We start from the raw sequence: 18,417 nt of genomic DNA on the forward strand, positions 1-18,417 counted from the left end.
CCAGTTGGCATGGTTCACTACGTTCCCCTCCTTTATCGCCAGGGCTGCTGCTTTTTCTACCAACAGCTTTGCTGAGATACGATTCACAGCTCATACAATTCACATTCAGAGTTCAGCAACCTTCAGCATAATCAATTTTGGAACATTTTTCTTACCCGAGAAAGAAACCCAGCCTCTAATCATCATCCCAACCTCCCTGACCTCCCATCGCCAGGCAAGAACTAATCTCCCTTCCATCAGTAGGTGTGCCTGTGTGGATATGGCGGGTATAAACGGAGTCACGAAGTTCCCCAGGTGCTCGACCCTTGTTCCGCCAATGTCCCCTCCCCCTTCCCTAGAATTAAGCTGAGCTAATTAAATCCTGCCTAACCCAGAAAGGTCCTCTGAGAGCCGGTGTCCTCCGGGCTGTAATCCCCGCCCCTGGGCCCCTCTCCTGCACAAAGTGCACAGAAGGGGCCCAAGGAGGTGGGAGGACCCCAGGCCACGCAACCCACGTGGATGTCCACGGCTTCTGTAGCTGGTTCTGAACCAGCTTCTCTTTTCTGCTCAGGAAGGTCCTCAGAGGCAGTGAGCTTTTCGAGGGTGTTTCGTTCATCACTTAAGCATCCACTCAGCAGCTAGAGCAGGGCCTCTGAACACCAGGTGTGATGGATTTTACTGATTTCCTGCTTATCTTTGAATTGGGCAAAGGGATGCTCACAGAACAAAGGTGGTTTCCATCCTATGGCCTTTGCATTCTGTGGGGGGCGGTTTCCCCTTCCAGGTAAACAAGGGTGAGGCCTTCCTGCAAAGACCTGCCCAGTGAGGGCCCAAGTGTGCTGACCAGCCTTGCCTGTCATAGGAACGGGGAAGGATGGGAGAATTCTAGTCCAACGCCCCTGACGCAGGCACCCTTTTCTGGGAGGAGTCAACTTCAGCTGTTCACACCTTAGCGTGAATCAGTGTCCTGGCTCCTTCCTTTTCTGAGAGGAGAATCTGCCTGCAGCATGACTGGGGGCCTGCAAGACTCACAGAATGTGGATCCAGCCCCTGCTTTTTAGCCAGAACCGGGTGACAGAGAGGAAGCCAAGTCCAAAGGCTGCCTGGGGCCGACAGATACGGTTCAGACCCGATTCCCTTCCTGACCACAGTGTGGCCACCAGCAAGTAGCTCCATCATCTGGGCTCGGAGAACGGAGGGGAAGCCCCCCAGAGGGGCTGTGAGGACATGGAGGGGCTGGGCCCAGCGGAGCACAGGCCCCCGGGCTCCCTGGACCCCGGGCCAGCTGCAGGGCCAGACTCACCCGACACAACCCCCCCTCTTGAGTGGGCGGGGGGCAGCCCAGCCACGAGAAACATAGTCAAAGTGGTCACCTTGCCATCCGTCTTCCACCTGCATTTAGGGAGAAATGAAGACACGGACTTTGCTGTTCTCTCCGTTAGGACTGTAAATGTCTTGAGGAAGAGGGCCATTTTTGCACGTCGCCCCATTTAACTCTTACCACAGCCTGTGCGGGAGGTGACATCGCTCCTGTCTTATAAGTGAGGGAAGGTCCTGGAGGCCTGGTACCAGCACCCAGCTAGCAGGGGCAGAGCAAGCACAGCGGGCCCTTGGCCTCACGGTTTGAATATCACCGGCTGTCTCTGTGCTAAAGAACAACGGCCGTAGTCTTATTTCTGTGCAGACCCCATGTTCTCTTAGACTCCCTGGCCCCTTGGTGTTAAAAACAAACAAGCATGTTCTGTGCTTCGTGATAAGAATTCCTGCCCCTGGCTGGGGAAAGGAGGGCAGCGTATTTAAAATTTCTCAGCCTTTCCCCCTTTGGCAAGTTATTCTCAGAAAGAAGGAGTGAGAGCCCGGAGTTATTCTCAGAAAGAAGGAGTGAGAGCCCGGGAGCTGGGGACGTGGCTCTGCTGAGGAAGCCAGGCAGGGATCTGTTGGGCCGGCCGGGTCAAGGCCAACGTTGCTTCCTCAAGAGCCTGCCAACCGCTTGGAAGGAAGTAGCCAAGATGTACCCACAATGTTAGCACAGACCCACAGAATGATGACAGATGTCACGGTGACATTTAAGAGTTTAGTAAGGAAACCAGGACAGGAAAAATCTTAAAACAAACCACACAGGAAGCTTGTCACCATTCTCAAGTTTTTTATTTTCAGAACAGAAGCTGGTTTTATTTTTAAAAAGAGGAGAAAAGAACGTGATAAATGCCAGCGAGGTGCCACTTCCGTCCTCCAGGCTCTGACTGCCAGCTCGCTCTCTTCCACAAAAACACGTGGACTTGGAGCTGTCCTTAGAGAGGTTCTGGTCCAAGCCCTTTCCAAACAGATAAGGAGTCAGAGGCTCAAGGGAGGACGACCTGACCCACCCAACGTCAGAGACGGGCAGCTGGAAATCTGACCCCAGCTTCTCCTCCGTGACCTGCACGGTGGGCCCGGGCCCAGAGACAGCGTGCCTCCCACCTGCTAGACCCACTGCAGTATCTCCAGTTGGACCCCGCACTACAGGTGCCCCTAGAAAACAAGAAAAATGAAGCTTTCGGGCCTTTCTTGTTGTGAATGGGGCAAGGGAAGTAAGTAAAAGGACTCAAGAAAAGCACACCAGAAGGAAGGGGCTGACCCCCTGAGCACAAGTGCTGGCACCAAGTGTCGGAAAGAGGACATCCATCCCAGCGTGAGTGGGGTCGGCCGCCGCACCGGAACAGGCCTGGCCTCTGCCAGAACCGGCCGGGTGCCGGGAAGTGCAGGTCATTGGAACCCACGACAGCCTCCCACCAGAACACCCGATAGCCTGAGATGTCGCAGCCGGTTACTCAGCAGGGAGACTGCCATCCAAACAGGAGAAAGGGGGTGGGGCAGGGGGCCAGCCCAGGGCCAGCCATGGCTCAGACACAAAGTCCTTCTCAGTCACTGAGATTAAGTAGCAGAGAAAGCTGGAGAGAGGAGGTGGGAGCAGAGAGAGGGAGCAGCTCCTGGACCCCCAGGGTCTGGGGCCAGGAACTTGGATCACATGGAATTCAAAGGGCAAGAAGAGGGCTCCTGGGGGAGGAGAGAAGGCAGAACGAGAACAATTAGTTGCAAAATCCAACCAGCTGAACCTGGACCTGGTAGGGGAGAGGCTGGGAGCACAGACATTGAGTGCAAACATTTTCCTCCCTGCCCCGCCCCCCACCATGAGGGCCAGGAGGCTCAGGCCATCAGCCCCTCGTGTGCCTGTGTCTTCTGTAAACAAACCCCCAAGAAATTGAGAGAGGGGCCCCAAGCACAAAACAGGGGCCCAGAAAGCAAAAGTGATGTGTCACTGAAGCTAGTGGGTGACTGAGTCAAAGCTATAACCCATGACTTCTGGCCCTTTGTCCCAGGTTTCTTACAATACACACAAAGCTCCCAGGCACAAGGAGGGGGTGAAGCAGATTCTTACAACCTCCCCCCACCCATCCTCTGCAGGGTGGAGGGGAGTGGGTACCCCCGGACTCGCCCTCAACTCTTCCTGCACTGTGACCTCCCCTCAAAATACTCATCCCACCTCGGAGATGCCAAGAGAGGTCCCACATCAAGACTGCATGTGGGCAACCCCTGGATGTCACCTGTCACCAGGGAGGGAGGCTGGGTGGGGTGGGGCTTGCCCAGCCCCCTCCACGCAGCCTGCCTTTTCCCTAGAGACTCCTGTGAGCAGAGCAGGGGACAAAAGTCACCACCACCCTTTCTGATCTACACCAAGCTTCCTAGAGGAAGGACAGGTGGGGAGGTGGATTTCCTGCTCCTATGGGCCCATGGGCCCATGGGAGGCCCAGTTCATATCTACCCAGAAACCCCACCAAAGCTGTTCTGAGCCAAGATCTGACCCAGCCAGCAACCAGCTTCAGGGAGAATAGGAGCTGTGGGCACAGAGGGAGGGAGAGAGGGAGGGCGGCCAGTGGCTGACCCTCCACAGACCCTGTAATAACACGGGCACCGAACCCCAGCTGGAGCCAGTGGCCACGCTGAACGCAACATCTGAGTATTTGTCCTTATGTTTTGCAAGCGGCATCAGTGAGCGATGCGACACAAGTGGAAAGCACGGAGGTAGAAACGCTCACTCACCCAGGAAAGGGTGTCGTTTGGTCCTTAGAGTATGGACTCTCCCCTCCCCCCACCCCAGCTGAGAGGAGAGGAGTGGGACTGAGGAAGATCCTGGGTGAGCTTCTCCCTCGGAGGAGGGCCACTGGGCAGCCCCCAGGAGCCCAGCTCTGTCTGGGAATTCATGGCCACAGATTCAGGTAGGAATGAGGAGTGTCTGGTGGGGAGGACAGGGCCTCCCCAGACCTCCTACTGATTGTGAGGGGCACAGGGTGGACACAAGGAAACAGCATGCACGCGCACGCACACACGCACACACACAGATTTTCCATTTACCATCCAGAAGAAATGCAACGGACACATCAGGGGAACAGGGGGTTTGGGTCAATTTCAAGGTGTGGGACGCCCGCCACTAACCACAGCCTAAAAGAAGCTGGTACATCCAAGTAACGGGGGTGGCCCAAGACCCAGCACCCCTGCCTGGGCCCTCCTTTCCTCCATTCTCCCCCACAATGGAGAGGAATTAGGGTGAGGTGGGGAAAGCAGAGGCGCCGGGCCCCTGGAGGTCAGCAGTGGAGAAGGGTGTGGAGAGTGGAAGAGAGCCGGCCACAGGCTCCTTCCAAGCAGTCTGGCCTCAAGGGGTCCCCATGCGCGCACTGGCCCTCAGCCCTGTTAGCAGTTACCTCCCCCAAACAGAAGCCGATCCAGTCTGGGTGAGGGAAGGTCGCAGGACAGGGTCTCCCAAACCAAAGCAAGCCCCCAGACCCCTCAATTCTGGGAAGCCACAGCCAGGGTGTTGACGTAGCCGTGGGCGCCCCCCTCGTCCTCCGAGACGCAGTGGCCCAGCTGGGGGGCTCCCGGCGCCGGCGGGGCAGAGGGCGGAGCGCCGTAGCCCGCCCTGGCCCGACTCGGGGACACCGGGGGGCCGCGGTCGCAGCAGCCCTCCAGGGCCTCCAGGGCGCGGCAGCCGAGGAAGAAGAGGTTCTTGAGCATGAAGACGGAGAGCGGCTGCTGGTAGCTCACGGCCAGCAGGCAGCGCAGCGCCAGCAAGGGCACGTCCACCAGGCAGCCGCCCAGCAGGCGCAGCAGGCGGCTGCAGCCTCCCGGCCGCGAGGCCCGGCCCCGGGGCGAGGCGGCGGCGTGGAGCTCATAGAGCCAGAGCACCGGCGAGGCGAGCGCGAGGAAGTAGACGGCGAGGAGCAGGTAGCGCAGGTGCGCGGGCAGCGGGGCGCGGCCGTCCAGCATCAGCTCCACCAGGGCGAAGCTGTCCAGCAGGTCCAGACACGTGCCCAGGAAGCAGCCGGCGGCGCGGTGCCGCTGGGGCTGCAGGAGCAGGGGCCCCGCGGAGCCGGGGGTGGCGCCCGCCTCGCCGATGGCCCGCACCAGGCAGTAGAGCAGAGGCGCCGACAGCGCCATGGTGAGGCGGAAGCCCGTGATGCCGAAGGGCGCGCGCAGCTCGATGAGGTCCAGGATGGACGTGCCCAGGATGAGCACCACCTTGGGCGTGAAGGCGATGGAGTAGATGAGCCAGGCCAGGTAGGCGAAGGCGAACTCTCCGGCCGCCCCCGCCGGCCCCGGGCCGCCCGCACCCCCGCGGCCGCCGCGCGCCTTGGCCCCCGCGGCCCCGACAGCGGCGGCGGGGGCGGCCGGCAGGTGCAGGGCGGCGGCGTGCGGGTGGTGCGGGTGGTGGGTGTGCGCGCCGCCCCGACGGCCCCGGCTGTTCTTGGCGAAGAAGATGGCCCAGCCCGCCGCCACCACCAGGTCGGTGGCGACCCAGGAGCACCAGTACAGGTCGGTGACGGCGATGAGGTACACGTCCAGCAGGCCGCCCTGCGCCAGCAGCAGCGACACGGACAGCGCCTGGTAGCCCCAGCGGCAGCCTGGGCCGGGGCAGCAGCCGCGGCGTCCACCCCCGCGGCCCGGCCGGGCCCGGCGGCCACAGCAGCCGCAACACGAACGGCAGGAGGGGCCGGGGCCGGGGCCGCCCGCTCCCCCGACGGCCCCGGCCACGGCGCCCGCGCCCAGGTCCGCGGCGGTCATGCTGCGCGGCGAGGTGGGCGTGGAGGCGAGGGAGGCGGCGGGGGTCCCCGGGGGCCCGGCAGGCACCAGCGGCCTGCTGATGCTGGCACTCTCGTCGTCGTCCTCCCGCTCGGCGCCCGCGCCGCTGCCGCTGCTGGTGCCACTGCCGCTGCCGCCGCCGCCGCCGCTGCTGCCCGAGCAGCTCCGGCCGCGCAGGAACCGGGGCTGCAGCCGAGCGGGGGGCGGGGCCGCGCGGGGGGCGCCGGGCGCGGGGCGCATTGTCCTCAGCTCCCTCCCGCCTACCCGGCCGGAGCCGCGCGCCGGAGCCGAGCCCCGGGCCGGGCGCGCGCGGACTGCTGCCGATGCGCGGTGACGGCGGCGGTGACGGCGCGCGGGGCGGCCCAGCCGAAAGCTGGGGGCGGGGCGGGGAAACCGGGATTGGATTCGCGGCTGGGGGTGGTGGGGGGCGGGGGGAGAGCCCGGCCTCCTGGTCAGCAGGAGAAAGAGCAGGGGGTGCTGGGGCGCGGGGTTGGGTGGGGAGGACGCAACGTCAGAACCAGGGGGGATGCGGGGCGGGATGGGGCGAGGTCCCACCAGCTGAACCCGTGGGCCGTTAGGGACCGGGTGGCCTTGGTCTCAGTGTAGACCATGCCTCCGAGCACCAGGCTCCGACCTCTGCAGGCACCAGGGCAGCTTTGGTCTCTACTTCTTCCAGTGCACTTTCCACTGGGCCATCCCACATCTCCTTAAGGCCCGTATAAACAAAAGGAGGGGTCAGACCGCACTGATTACAAGGACCAGGACCAAGCGCTCCAAACGTATATTTCTACATATTCATGTGCCCTGCACTTGGTTCAGTGGTCACTCTGGGGGAGGTACCGATTTCCAGTGAATGGAGCAGTTCTCTGAATATAAATGTTTGGGAAGAAAGGAGCAGTAAAATGATGGTGTGTGTGGCCCCAGCCAAGTCACCGCTTGGTATTCTCTGAGGTTCTTAAAGCAGGAATGGGAAACAATAGGAAGAGGTAGCTAGCAGAGGAAAATAAAGAAACCCTAGAGGTAGGGGTGCCTCCATGGAAACAAAGGCCCAAAGCAGCGATGGAGAATGCTACGGCCAGGGCAGTGGATGGAAACACAGCAGCCCTGCAGCTACAAGCATAGAGCTCTGTACAACCAGTTCACAGTGGATGTGGGGTTTAGGGCTCGCAGCTGCCCTCCGCCCCCACCCCCGCTCCGCCCAAGGTCCTTGTCGAGTTGTCATAAAGTCCCAGCGGGGGTGATGGGGAAGCTGACCTCTAGGGCTGTTGTCTCAGCTCTGCCACTTGGCCTGTGTAATCTTGGACTGGTTATTTCACTTCTCTGACCCTTGGATTATCCAGCTGTAAAAAGGGACCAACATCTACCATCCCAGGCTGTTGTATTGAAAGGTCATGTGTTTCAAGTGTTTGGCCCAGTGCCTAGTGCAGAGTGTGTTAAAGGTAGCTGGTGTTATCATCACAATTCCATTTAGCTTATGTCTCGACCCCCCGGGAACATTTACTCACAACACAGGACACTAATGACGGCTTTCTGGGCTGGATCCCTTCCCGAGGCCGTGTTCCGAGCTCTGCTCCCCGACAGCTTTGTGCTTCAAGATGTGCCAGGGAGCAGAGCAGCTCTCATTGGGAGCAGCGGTTCTTGGAGCTGGTCACAGGCTTCACGGTGGGAGAGATTCAGCCCTGCCAGCTGGCACCAAGGCCACCCACACAGGGCAAGCGGGAGCAAACGGCGCAGGCAGCCAGCACTTGTGAGCATTGCAGCAGGTCCTGCAATGTCAGCGCTGAGCCAGTCCAGGTGAAAAAGTGAGCTGGTGAACTGCCAACTGCTAATGGGAGTGATTACAGCCAGGCTCCCAGCTCTCCCCCAGGGAGAACACCAGCCAGCAGCTAACCTGAAAGCTGGCCCACAGCTCCTGCTCACGTCAATGAAGCAGTAGAAGAAGCAGAAGCAGCTGCTGAGGGCAAAGAACTGGGCTCCTGAGAGAACACTGGTGAATCTGTCCCCACCCCACCCCAGGCCTGCTACCCTGGCCACTCCCCCAGCTCCCTCCTGCTCTCTCTCACCTGTCAGGCCAGCCCTCACCCTGGGTGCCTCCGGAAGACTGGTTTCCTCCCTAGGAACTTGAGTTGTACCAGCCCTCTGAAGTTACACCTGCATTTCTGGAAAATGGACTTCAATCACTCAGAGTGACTTCTGTATGAGATTCTTTAGCCCAATTTCTTTCAGGTCTGAATAAAAAGACCACAGCAAATAAGGGTAAGAAATCAGGGCACACAACAGAGTACACTGGTGGTCTGAGCACCGGAGGGACCTCAGCTTTGCACTGTGTTATGTCTAATCTGTGCACATACACGGATGCACACATGCACACACTGAGCCTTTGCTTCAGCCTGGGATGGGCTTGACAAAGATGTGGCTGGGATGAGAAGGAAGTTAAGACTGTCTCTTACATAAAGTGAGTACAAACATCCCCCAAGGACCTGGAAAAGGGAAGACGCAGTCACCAAGCAGCTCCTAAGCACCCAGGGTCTGTGCTTACATCTTACATACGATACCTGGGGACAGAGACAGAGGGAGGGCACCTTGCTCCCAGCCACACAGCTTGTCAAGGGCAGACCTCCGACTCCCAGCCCAGTGCTCTCACGCTCCTTCTCACAAGTCTAGGATGGCATCGTGGGAGTCAGGGACAAATTAAGCACGTTTCAATCCAAAAATAATTTCCCTGAGCACCTGTTAAATGAGGGGGAAGGGTCATAGGTAAGTCTCGTTTGGAGATCTGACACCCTCGTCCTCCTTGAGCAGAAAGGCCAATGGCTCACTGCCTCCCAGCAGTGGCTGATGGGCCAGGAGGGAGGAGAGACACCCCGTCAGCTCAGCAGCCCAGGAAGGCTCAGCTGGCAGGGCCACCCCCCAGCACTGAACCAAGGCCCAGTCCTCACTGCCCTGCCGTCTGTTCGTCATCCTGCCCTCTTCACCTCCACAGTGAGAATGAAGAGCAGGTCCAAAGGGAGCTGTGGAGGAGTGTGTGGAGCCTCACGGGGCCCCCATGGAAAGGCACAGCAGGCCCTCTTGTGCTCCATCTCACAGTCACTGGTGCTGACTCCCAGAAATGAAAGGGAAGCGGGCAGGAGCAGGACACGTCTGCAAAGCTTCAACCTATTAGGAACTGAAACCTCAGAACCCCTTGGAGAGTCTGTCTCCAGCTACCCTACTGTAGAGCACCTCTAAGACTCCCAACAGATAATAGGAGAAAAAACCTAGATGACCTTGGGGTTTGGTGATGAATTTTTACATACAACAGCAAAAAGGCATGATCTATAAAAGAAAGAATTGGTAAACCAGACTTTATTAAAACTTAAAATATCTGCTGCAGAAGACTCTGTCAAGAGAATAGGAAGACAGGGGCTTCCCTGGTGGTGCAGTGGTTAAGAATCCACCTGCCAATGCAGGGGACACAGGATCGACCCCTGGGCTGGGAAGATCCCACATGCTGCGGAGCCACTAAGCTCGTGTGCCACAACTACTGAGCCTGTGCTCTAGAACCCATGATCCACAACTACTGAGCCTATGCACCGCAAGTACTGAAGCCTGTGCGTCTAGAGCCAGTGCTCTGAAACAAGAGAAGCCACTGCAATGACAAACTAGTGCACCACAACGAAGAGTAGCCCCTGCTCATCACAACTAGAGAAAGCCCACGCACAGCAACAAAGACCCAATGCAGCCAAAAATAAAATTAATTAATTAATAATAAAATAAATCTTTAAAAAAAGAGAGAGAGAGAAAATAGGAAGACAAACCACAAACTATGAGAAAATATTTGCAAAAGACACATCTGATAAAGGGCTGTTATCCAAAATACACACAGGACTCTTAAAACTCAACAATAAGAAAACAACCCAATATAAAAAATGGGCCAGGGATTTCCCTGGTGGTAAACAATCTGCCTTCCAATGCAGGGAACGCGGGTTCAATCTGTGGTCCGAGAACTAGAATCCCACATGCCACAGGGTAACTAAGCCCATGCACCATAACTACTGAGCTCATGCACCTCAACGAGAGAGCCCACATGCCGCAAACTACAGAGCCCGCACACTCTGGAGCCTGCACGCCACAGCTAGAGAGAGAAAACCCGCATGCCACAACTAGAGAGAAGCCCAAGCACTGCAATGAAAGATCCCGCATGCCGCAACTAAGACCCGACCCAGCCAAAAAAAAAAAAAGGAAAATAAATATAGTTGAAAAAGTAAAAAAAAATTAAAAATTAAAAAAATAAAATAAAAATAAAAAATGGGCCAAAGAACCTTACCAGACACCTCACCAAAGAAGATATACGATAACAAATAAGCATATGAAAAGATGCTCAGCATCATTTCTCACCAGGGAAATGCAAATTAAAACAACAATGAGATACCACTGCACACCTATTAGCATGGCCAAAATCCATTTGACAACAACAAATGCTAGCGAGGGTGCAAGACAACAGGAGCTCTCATTTGCTGCCGATGGGAATGCAGAATGGTACCGCCACTTTGGAAGATAGTTTGGTGTTTTAATATTTTCTTTTCCAGCAGTCTTGCTCCTTGGTATTTACCCAAAGGGGTTGGAAACTTATGTCCACACAAAAACCTGCACTTGGATATTTATAGCAGCTTTATTCATAATTGTCAAAACTTGGAAGCAACCAAGATGCTCAGTTCAGTAGGTGATGGGTAAATAAACTGGGGAAGATCCAGACAATGGAATACTATTAAGCACTGAAAAGAAATGAGCTCTCAAGCCATGAAAAGACATGGAGGAAACTTAAATGCACATTATTAAATGAAAGAAGCCAATCTGAAAAGGCTACATGCTGTATGATTCCAACCATATGACATTCTGGAAAAGGCAGAACTATGGGGACAGTAAAAAGATCAGTGGTTGCCAGAGGATAGGAGGGAGGGAGGGAGGAAAGAACAGGTGGAGCCCAGAGGACTTCAAGGGCAGTGAAAGTACCCTGTATGATACTGGAATGTATATATATATTGGTATAATTTTTCCAAACCCATAGAATGTACACCACCAAGAGTGAACCCTAATGTAAACCATGGACCTCAGGTGATGATGATGTGTTAATGTAGGTTCCTTGATTATAACACAAATGTACCATCTGGTAGGGGATATTGATAACGGCTGGGGGGTGGGGGTGGGGGGCTGTGTGAATAATAAAGGGGGGTGGTGTGTGGGAAATCTCATACCTTCCTCTCAATTTTGCTGTAACCTAAAACTGCTATTTTTTACATTGCCTTTTTAAAAAAGTAATTGCATAAAACCATGTAATTATAATTGTATTGTTGGAAATTTAACATAGAGAAATGAAGAATGAATTGAGAGATTGGGATTGACATATATACACTATTGATACTGTATATAAAATAGATAACTAATGAGAACCTACTGTATAGCTCAGGGAACTCTATTCAGTGCTCTGTGGTGACCTAAATGGGAAGGAAATCTAAGAGGGGATCTATGTATACATATAGCTGATTTGCTTTGCTGTAGAGCAGAAACTAACACAACATCGTAAAGCAACTACACTCCAATAAAAATTAATTTCAAAAATAAAAAAATAAAAAATAAATAAATAAATATAGAAATGTAATATATTTGACCATAACAGCACAAAGGAGGTGGGTGGGAGAGAAACTGTAATAAAGTGAGGGTCTGACATCAGATGGTAACTTGAATCCTCAAAAATGGAGAGAACCAGAAACGGTAAATAAGTTTAACATGACAAACTTTATATACTTTTTCTCCCATACAGGGAAAGTAGATCGCAGCTTCTTTAAGACATAAAATTATATAAAATTAATAATTATAAGAGTATATTATTGGGTTTGTAACATATAGATCTAATATATACAACAATAATAAAATTAAAAAGGGAAGAGGGGGATAGAAATATATAAAAGCATAGTTTCTATACCTCACTGAAATTAAATTGGTATAAAGCATAAGCTAAGATGTAAATTATTAGCTCTAGAGCAACCACTAAGAAAATGATTCAAAAACAATTTAAAAATCATTAAAGGAATTAAATGTTATATTAGAAAAAATCTCAATAAAAAAATGAAGATTTTTTTAAAAAAAGAACTTCAGATTCTAAATACATAGTCATTGAAAAAAATACTAGATGGATTAAGCAGCAAATTAGAGACAACTAAAGAGACAGTAAATTTAATAATATATCTGAAGAAATTCTCTAGAATGTAGTAGAGAGAGCTAGATGTTGTAACATATAAAAAAGAAATCAAAAGGCAAGGTGGGTGGATTGGGAAGATCCAAAATATGCCTAATAGAAGTTCCAGAAGAAGCTTGAAAGAGTGGGGTAAGACAATAAAGAAATTTTGGCTGAGAATTTTCCAAAACTGGTGAAAGAACTTCTCCAATCCACAGATTTAAGAATTGCGATGAATCCTAAACAGGATGAGTAAAAATAAATATACTCCTAGACGCTGGGATGTGAAACTGGAGAGCATCTAAAGGAAAAGATCTTAAGACACACGAGACAGTAAATCACAGAACAGCAGTTAGCTTGATAGCAGGCTTCTCATCAGAAATAAGAGAAGCCAGAATGCAATGGATGGTAAAAAATAAAGCACAATATATCAGTAATCATAATAAATGTCTTATTAAATAACAGAGATCATTGGATTCGATTTTTTTAAATTCCCAGCTGTATGCTTTTATATATGAAATATCTCTAAAACAAAACGACAGATTGAAAGTGAAGGTTGAAGAAAATATGTAGACATACATATTTTTTTTCTTTTTTTCTTTTTTTTTTTTTTTTTTTGGCACGCGGGCTTAGTTGCTCCGTGGCATGTGGGATCTTCCTGGAGCTAGGATCGAACCCGTGACCTCTGCACTGGCAGGCGGACTCTTAACCACTGCGCCACCTAGGAAGCCGACATACATATTTTTAATGCATTTATATAAATAAACCAGGCAAATAGTAACTTAAAAAGCTGGCATGGCTATATTAACATTAGTAAAAAAATAAACTTTGGGACTTCCCTGGTGGTCTAATGGTTAAGACTCTGTGCTCCCAATGCAGGAGGCACAGGTTTGATCCCTGGTCGGGGAACTAAGATCCCACATGCTGCACAGTGCAACCAAAAAAACAGAAAGAAAAGAAAAAAATAAACTTTATACCCAAGAAAACTATTAGAAATAAAGAATTTCACCAAATAGTGATAAAGGAGATAGTGTAGCATAGTAGTTAAGGGCACACACACTATAGCCAGGCTACCTGGGTTTAAATCCTGACTCCACCACTCAGAAGCTGGATGACCTTGGTCAAGTTACTTAATCTCTGTGTCCTCAATTTTCTCATCTGTAAAATGGGGACAATAATAGCACCTACTTCATAGAATTGTTATGAGGGATAAATAAATTAATATATTGAGAGCACTTAGAAAATTTTGGCATATTGTACTGTATAAGTATTTGCTGCTATAAAAGAACCAAGTTCCAGAAAGACATCATAATTCTGAACTTGTGTGTACACAATAACATAGCTTAAAAAGCAAAATGGATAATATAAGGAGAAATTGGCAAAGACCTAATTATAGTGGGGGATGTAAACACATCTCTCAGTAATTAACAGAGCAAACAGATAAAACATTGGTAAATACATATACAAGTTTAAACACAAGTTTGATCTAATGGCTGAATGTAGAACTCTACAAAAAATTAGATACCACACAGTTTACAAATGTATGTGCAACATTTATAAAACCTGACCATGAACAGACAATATTCCTTGACCTCAAAGCAATCAGATTAGAACACAGCAACAGAAATATCACCAATCAGTCCCCAAACATTTGGAAAATTTAAAACATTCTTCCAAATAACTCACACAAAAATTAGAAAATTTTTAGAATTAAATGGTCATGAAAATACTGCTTGACAAAATGAATGAGATACAGCCAAAGCAAAACTTAGAGGAAAATTTATAGCCTTAAATGTTTATGTTACAAATGCAGAAAGACTACAAATTAATAAGCTAAGCATTCAAATTAATAAATTGGAGAAAGAACAAATAAATTCAATGAAAACATAAAGAAGGAAATATTAAAGATAAAAACAGAAATAATAAAACCTGTTGTTTAAATACACAAAGATCTGACATGATTTATTAAGAAGAAAAGGGAGAAAACATAAATAAAAGCAATAATAGGAATGAAAAAGATGTCTAACTACAGAAACAGATTTTTAATGATGAGAGTATTATGAACAATGTTACACCACTGTATTTGAAAACTTAGAGAAGTGGAAAATTCCCTAGAAAAACATGACTTCCTAAACTTTTCTACTTTCCTAAAAGTAGAAAAATCTGAATATACATTTAATTACTAGAAAAACTGAATCAGTAATTAATTCTCCCCTCCAAAATTTACCAGCTTCAGATGGTTTTCGGTACCTCTACCAACATTCGAGGTACCGATAATTCCATTTTAAACAAACTGTTCCAAAAATAGGAAGAAATGAGCTGTGTCACTGTTTATGAGGCTAATACAATTGATATCAAAACCAGACAAAGGCAGTAGAAAAAAGTAAAAATATACAGGCCACTCTCATTTATGATCATAAACAAAATTCTAGCTAATAGTAGACAGCAACATATAACATAACCAATTAGGTTTTATCACAAGACTGAAAGGCAGAGTTAAAGATGAAAAGAAAATCTATAAATGTCATTTACCAAATGAACAGATTAAAGGAGAAAAACATTTATGATCAACTCAATAAATGTACAGAAGCAAACTGCAACATTTATTCATGAATTTAAACAAAATTAAGCACATCAGATTTTCTTTATCCTAGTAAACAGTAATAGGGCAACAGAGAGGCTAGATGCCGATGGATCCTGTTTCCTTTTCCCCGCATTCCCTGTCCTCTTGGGAGTGGCGCTGGACTGGACCTTGTTCCTGGCCAGTGGACGTGCACAGAAGTGCTGACCACCAAGACCAGGTCTCGCCCAAGTCCCTCCACGGTCACCCACACTCCTTCCCTCTTTGAAGATTACAGCATCACAAATGGAAGGGACCTGGAAGCCTGAGTCATCACCTAGAGGGGAAGGCCAGGAACAGCACGTAGCCCACATCAGTCTATGAAATTATCAAGAAATACACATTTACTTTGTTAAGCCATATTTTCATGTATGTGTTTCGGAGTGGTTCTGTCCCATTGGTTTGTATCCCTCCCTCTGCCAAAAGAACACTGTCTTAATTACTGTAACTTTATAAAAAAAAGTTTGAAATCTGATAGGACCAAGTCCAGGGTGAGGACAGGGATGAACTTCTCCACGACAAGGTAGTTTTTCATTTCTTTCAGGGGCTTAGTAGGTGCTCTACAGGCATTTGTTGAGTGAAAAAAATGAAGCCAAAAGAGGAAGTTAGAAACACCAAAGGTAAAAGCAGACAAGAGGAGACACCCCCCCACCCCCCCACCCCGCAATGAACTGTCCCAGGATGCTACAGCTGTTCTGGTAAGGGTGTGGGCCAGAGTGGGAGAGGGGAGGGCAGTTTCAAGCTAGATCCCTCTTCTCTGCCTCCCAGAAAAGAAAAACTGACAGAAGGTTTTTGGATCCAAGAGCTGGAGGAGGCTGGAAGCAAAAGCCGAAGCCCTGACAGCTTCACAGCAGTTCACACCGGAGACAATCCTCCCACCTCCAGCCCCCGAAGAAGCTGCCAGGAACTGCAGGCAGAGAGCAGGCAGGCATCCCCGCGTGACCCAGCCTCACCACACCACGCACCATGGGGGAAGTGACAGGGAGATTGGGGGGATAAAGAACTATTACAGCCAAGATATTTTAAAAATCCGCCCTCAAGGCAGCATCCGGTTGCTACGGCAACCCTAGCTCTGCTGGGAACCCTGACTACCCACTGGCTCCCCTCCTCAGCCTAGAGGTGTCCTCAGGAGGCCAGAAGCCACCACGGGGACACCTAGGAAGCGTTGGGATTCAGCCGCCAAGGTCAGGACTGGAGACCCGAGTGGGCACCTGACGGTCCAGTGCTGCTTGGAGCTGATCCCTTTACTACAAACATGCGCTTACTTCCTGTTCAAACTGACTCATAGAGCCTTGTTTGTATTCGCTTGGCTCCTTCAAAACACTAAAAGGTAACATTTTCACTCAGTCAGGCTGAGCAATGAAGCCGCTGGTTGTGGGTTTGGTTCCAGGGTCCCGACAAAGCCCCTGAGGAATGAGACTGGTCTGGAGCCGAGTGGCCGGCCCTGCCCCTGGCCTTGCATCTGCGTGAGTGGCGCTGCGGTCACCTGCCCTCCTGCACCCCGTCTGGAAGGCCTCCTGCCACCTTCAGGAAACCAAAGAGTAAGAAAAGGAAAGAAAGGGCCACGGAGAGAGTGGCTGCCAGCCACGGGGCAGAGCCCGGGGCAGGCACACAGGCACTGTCACCCTGTCCCTCAGCCTGGGGCTCTGGCAAGACTCCGCATGCGGCCACGCCAGTGTGACTTCCCGACTCCTCCTGCACCCGCCCACCACCCTGTGGGCCTCCTGGGTGAGCGCGGGGGGCTGTACCGCCAGCAGCAGCTGCTCTGGGACATGAAGCCACACTCGCAGGAAGGGCAGTGGGCTGGTTGAGGAGGGGCAGGGTCCCGGGAGAAGGCGCCCGAGTAGGAGGCCCAGCTGTTGGCCAGCCCCTCCACATCCTAACTGACTTTGGATATGTGGTCACTACCAGGCAAATTCTATGGGGGCAGGTTTGGTTGCCAATGGCTGGTCGTTGCTGAGGTACCTGGCATGGGGCCTGGCATGGAGCCGGTCTTTGGTCCGTGTCCTTTTATTTTTTTTAATTTATTTATTTATTTATTTATTTATTTATTTAGGCTGGTCTTAGTTGTGGCACGCAGGATCTTAGTTGAGGCATGCATGTGGGATCTAGTTCCCTGACCAAGGATCGAACCTGGGCCCCCTGCATTGGGAGCAAGGAGTCTTAGCCACTGGACCACCAGGGAAGTCCCCAGTCGGTGTTTCCAATATGAAAATATCACTGGCCTGCCTCATGCCCTTGTTTATAAACTGGGTGGTAAGAACCGTGTCTCCTCGAGACGCTCTGAGAGGCTCTGACGAAGCATGGACCAATGATGCCTGTGTTACGCGCTCTGGAAAAGGCTAGCATGTGCATGGCAGACCTCCCAACCCAGGGACTCAGGGGCCTGTGCTCAGACAGGGAACTGGTCCAGATCTGTTCCAGGAGCTGCACTGCTGCCCACCTGCCCGACATCCCCTCTACTCGCCTTCCTCACAAACACACCCTGATTTTGTCGGAGCAATAGCACACCCTGTCCCTGCCTCCACAACCCAGCTGTGGTCAGCCGGACAAGACTGGAGTCCCTGATGAGGCAGACCTTCCAGGAAAGCTCTTTAAAGGGAGTCCAGCCCCACCTGCTCCGTCTTCGCTCTCTCCTCCTCTCTCCGTGGATGCCGGGGCCGTGCTGCAGGTGGGCAGGCCTGCACACCAGCACGCTGGGCGAGCAGAATCCTTGAGATGGCTGCCACGGTGGTCAGTCTTCTGAAACAGGCAGGGGAACAAAATTCTACATGACACAGTGCGGTACCTAAAATAGCTCCTTCATGAAGTCCACATCGCCAACGCGTGTCTACAGATGGAAAGGAGCTAGAGCGGGGAGGGGACCACCCACAGCCACATGGCTGTGAGTAAGGAGCTGGCGCCCCAGCCCACCCCTGAAGGACAGAAGGGAGAGAAGCCACATCTGCCTGTGTGGCCTGTGGGACGCCCTAAAGGGTCTGCAAGCGCCCGGCATGTGGGTGTGGGAACTCAAGAAGGAACCAACATGGACAGTCCACAAAGCTCGTATTTTAGTAGAAGACTTAGAATAAGGAGTAAATATAGGTCATGGGGTGATGAGGACCGTGGGGAACATGACACAAGATAGAGAATAGAGCATTTTTTTTGGTTTTAGCTTTTGTTTTTCTGCTGTACCACTTGGCATGCAGGATCTTAGTTCCCCCACCAGGGATCAAACCCATACCCCCCTGCAGTGGAATCATGGAGTCCTAACCACTGGACCTCCAGGGAAGTCCCAGAGCACTATTTTTTATAGGAAGTTGAGGGAGTCTGAGGGGACACATCCCAGATCCTTACAAAGCGATGGAGCCTTGCAGATGTCGTAAGTCAGGGAGCTGCAGGTGCAGAGGCCTGAGGCAGGAGGGCACGTGGGAGACCCATGAGGCCGCTGTGAAACGCAGAGGGGAAAGTGGTGGAACAGGATGGAAGGGGGGCACCTGTGCTGCGGTGA

The 18,417-nt window shown here is 51.4% G+C and overlaps 1 protein-coding gene across 1 annotated transcript; it reads right to left on the reverse strand.

Annotated features, from left to right (window-relative positions):
* Window positions 1–2,124: 2,124 nt before the first annotated feature.
* Window positions 2,125–6,346, reverse strand: TMEM121B (transmembrane protein 121B). The gene has a single exon (XM_057704015.1). The coding sequence runs from the start codon at window positions 6,331–6,333 to the stop codon at window positions 4,804–4,806; it is 1,530 nt and encodes a 509-aa protein (XP_057559998.1). The 5' UTR covers window positions 6,334–6,346; the 3' UTR covers window positions 2,125–4,803.
* Window positions 6,347–18,417: the final 12,071 nt, after the last annotated feature.

Source organism: Hippopotamus amphibius, chromosome 12 (assembly GCF_030028045.1).
Source record: "Hippopotamus amphibius kiboko isolate mHipAmp2 chromosome 12, mHipAmp2.hap2, whole genome shotgun sequence".
NCBI lineage: Eukaryota > Metazoa > Chordata > Mammalia > Artiodactyla > Hippopotamidae > Hippopotamus > Hippopotamus amphibius.